The 1,760-nt window shown below is 50.7% G+C and overlaps 1 protein-coding gene across 2 annotated transcripts in view; it reads right to left on the bottom strand.

The window, feature by feature from the left end:
* LOC123071160 (ADP-ribosylation factor 2) overlaps window positions 1–1,494 on the bottom strand; it is a 6,307-nt gene extending 4,813 nt beyond the window's left edge. Inside the window, exons 1-2 of one of the 2 annotated variants that reach the window (XM_044494666.1) lie at window positions 1,321–1,494; window positions 710–865 (exon numbers count right to left, since the gene is read on the bottom strand). In XM_044494666.1, the coding sequence (XP_044350601.1) occupies window positions 710–857 (148 nt within the window). In that variant the 5' untranslated portion in view covers window positions 858–865; window positions 1,321–1,494. The remainder of the gene's footprint in view (window positions 1–709; window positions 866–1,320) is intronic. The other variant, XM_044494667.1, reaches the window with a different exon arrangement.
* Window positions 1,495–1,760: the final 266 nt, after the last annotated feature.

The following is a 1,760-nucleotide window of genomic DNA, read 5'->3' as shown; positions in this document are numbered from 1 at the left end:
TGAGGGGGGGTGATCAAGTATCCCCCGGTAACTTTCGTGTGAATAGCATGGTAACTCACACATCGGAGACCCGAAACTTAGTCGCTTCCGTTACTGAAATATGTCCCAGTAACTTTTTGTTGTCGAAACATACCCCAATGTGAAGTTACCACTACCCCATGCTAAAGTTATCGTGCTTCTCATTATATAGTCATTAACCTTCTCATATTATAGTTATCAGGCTTATCATAGTATAGTTATCATGTTGCTCAAGTCATAGTTATCACGCTGGTCATGCCAAAGTTACCAAGCAAAAACAATTATTATCGTTGATATGACAGAAAAAAGAAAGGTTAAAATAACCTTGTTTATATTCAATAGACAACAACTAAGGGTGGCTCAGTTGGTTATTGGGCTCAAACTCTAACGAATAGACCTGGGTTCAAGTCCCCTTTCCAACACTTTTATTTTCTTTTCATATTATGTAGCCAAAAAACCAGAAAAACCACTAGCGATTTATTATTGGCGTATACAGTTTTTGAGAGAAGAAGAAAAATCGGTGGAATCGAGCGTGCTCGCGAGAGGAAGCTACGGTCGTGCGGATCTGTCGCTAACGACCAGTCGACTGGTCGTTAGCACAGTCCTTTCTGAAAATACTGTGCTACGCAGCATCTTCCTACATTGAAGACATGACCCAACATGGAGGCAGAGAATGCAGAAAGCAGCTTACCGATGGTTGGGATGGTGGTGACGATCTCTCCGAGCTTGAGCTTGTAGAGGATGGTGGTCTTACCAGCGGCATCGAGACCAACCATGAGAATCCTCATCTCCTTCTTGGCAAAGAGGCGGCTGAACAGCTTGGTGAACGTGAGCCCCATCTCTGCTCCTGCACCACAAAGAACAGTCGGAGAATTTTTAGACAAGATCCAGAGATCTACACAGATCCACTCTGATCCACCCACATCTCCCCACGCACACACACCCCTACGCCCAAGCAAATGGAGCACAGCCCACAGAATTCAGGAGGAATGAGTGCAGTCCCTCCCAGCCAAGAGATCCGCAAAATTCTCAACCTCTCTCCTTGCCGATCTACGGCGAGTGGCGGAATCGTATCGGATTCGTGAGACGGAAAGCCAAAGGAAACGAACAGATTCGCCAATACTGGCGCGGAAGCCCCGCGGGAGGGGAAACAACCCAGCCCGGACTCCATGGAGTCGACGGGCAGATTCGCGTGATCCACCGAACAACACGCGGTGCGCATCGACGGAATCGGCAGGGCGGATCAGATCCGCGGGCTACGAGGCGGAATTAAGGGGGGAAGCTGAAGGCAGCGGCGCTCACCGAGGTGGAGACGAAGGCTTCGAGGTCTCGGCGCTCCGGTGCGGCGTGCTCCTCCTGATCTCGGGGGAGACGGGCGTGGGAGTTGGAGCTTGGAACCGCACGGAAGAGATGGCTGTCGTGCAGTGCGGTGCGGTGCAGACCGGGCGGCCCGAAGGCGGATATATAGAAGGGCGCGAGGCCCATTCCCACGTGGCCTTTACACCGCGCCCAGTCCGCCCGCAGCCCGCACCGCATGGACACCTTCCTCCGGGGCTTCCACTGGCGTGCGGGCCTCATCGGCTCCACTCAGGGTAAGGATCGATTTTTTATATTTTTTTGAGAGGACGGTAAAGGCTCGATTTTTTATTTTATTTTTTGAAAACAGCCTACAAGGCCTAAACAAAGCTTACAGGTTGATACGTTCACTTGACTGGGGCATTTGCAATGATCTTGCGATCTCC

Source organism: Triticum aestivum, chromosome 3B (assembly GCF_018294505.1).
Source record: "Triticum aestivum cultivar Chinese Spring chromosome 3B, IWGSC CS RefSeq v2.1, whole genome shotgun sequence".
Lineage (NCBI taxonomy): Eukaryota > Viridiplantae > Streptophyta > Magnoliopsida > Poales > Poaceae > Triticum > Triticum aestivum.
The sequence above is the reverse complement of the archived record's forward strand: the minus strand, read 5'-3'. Positions and strand labels throughout refer to the sequence as shown.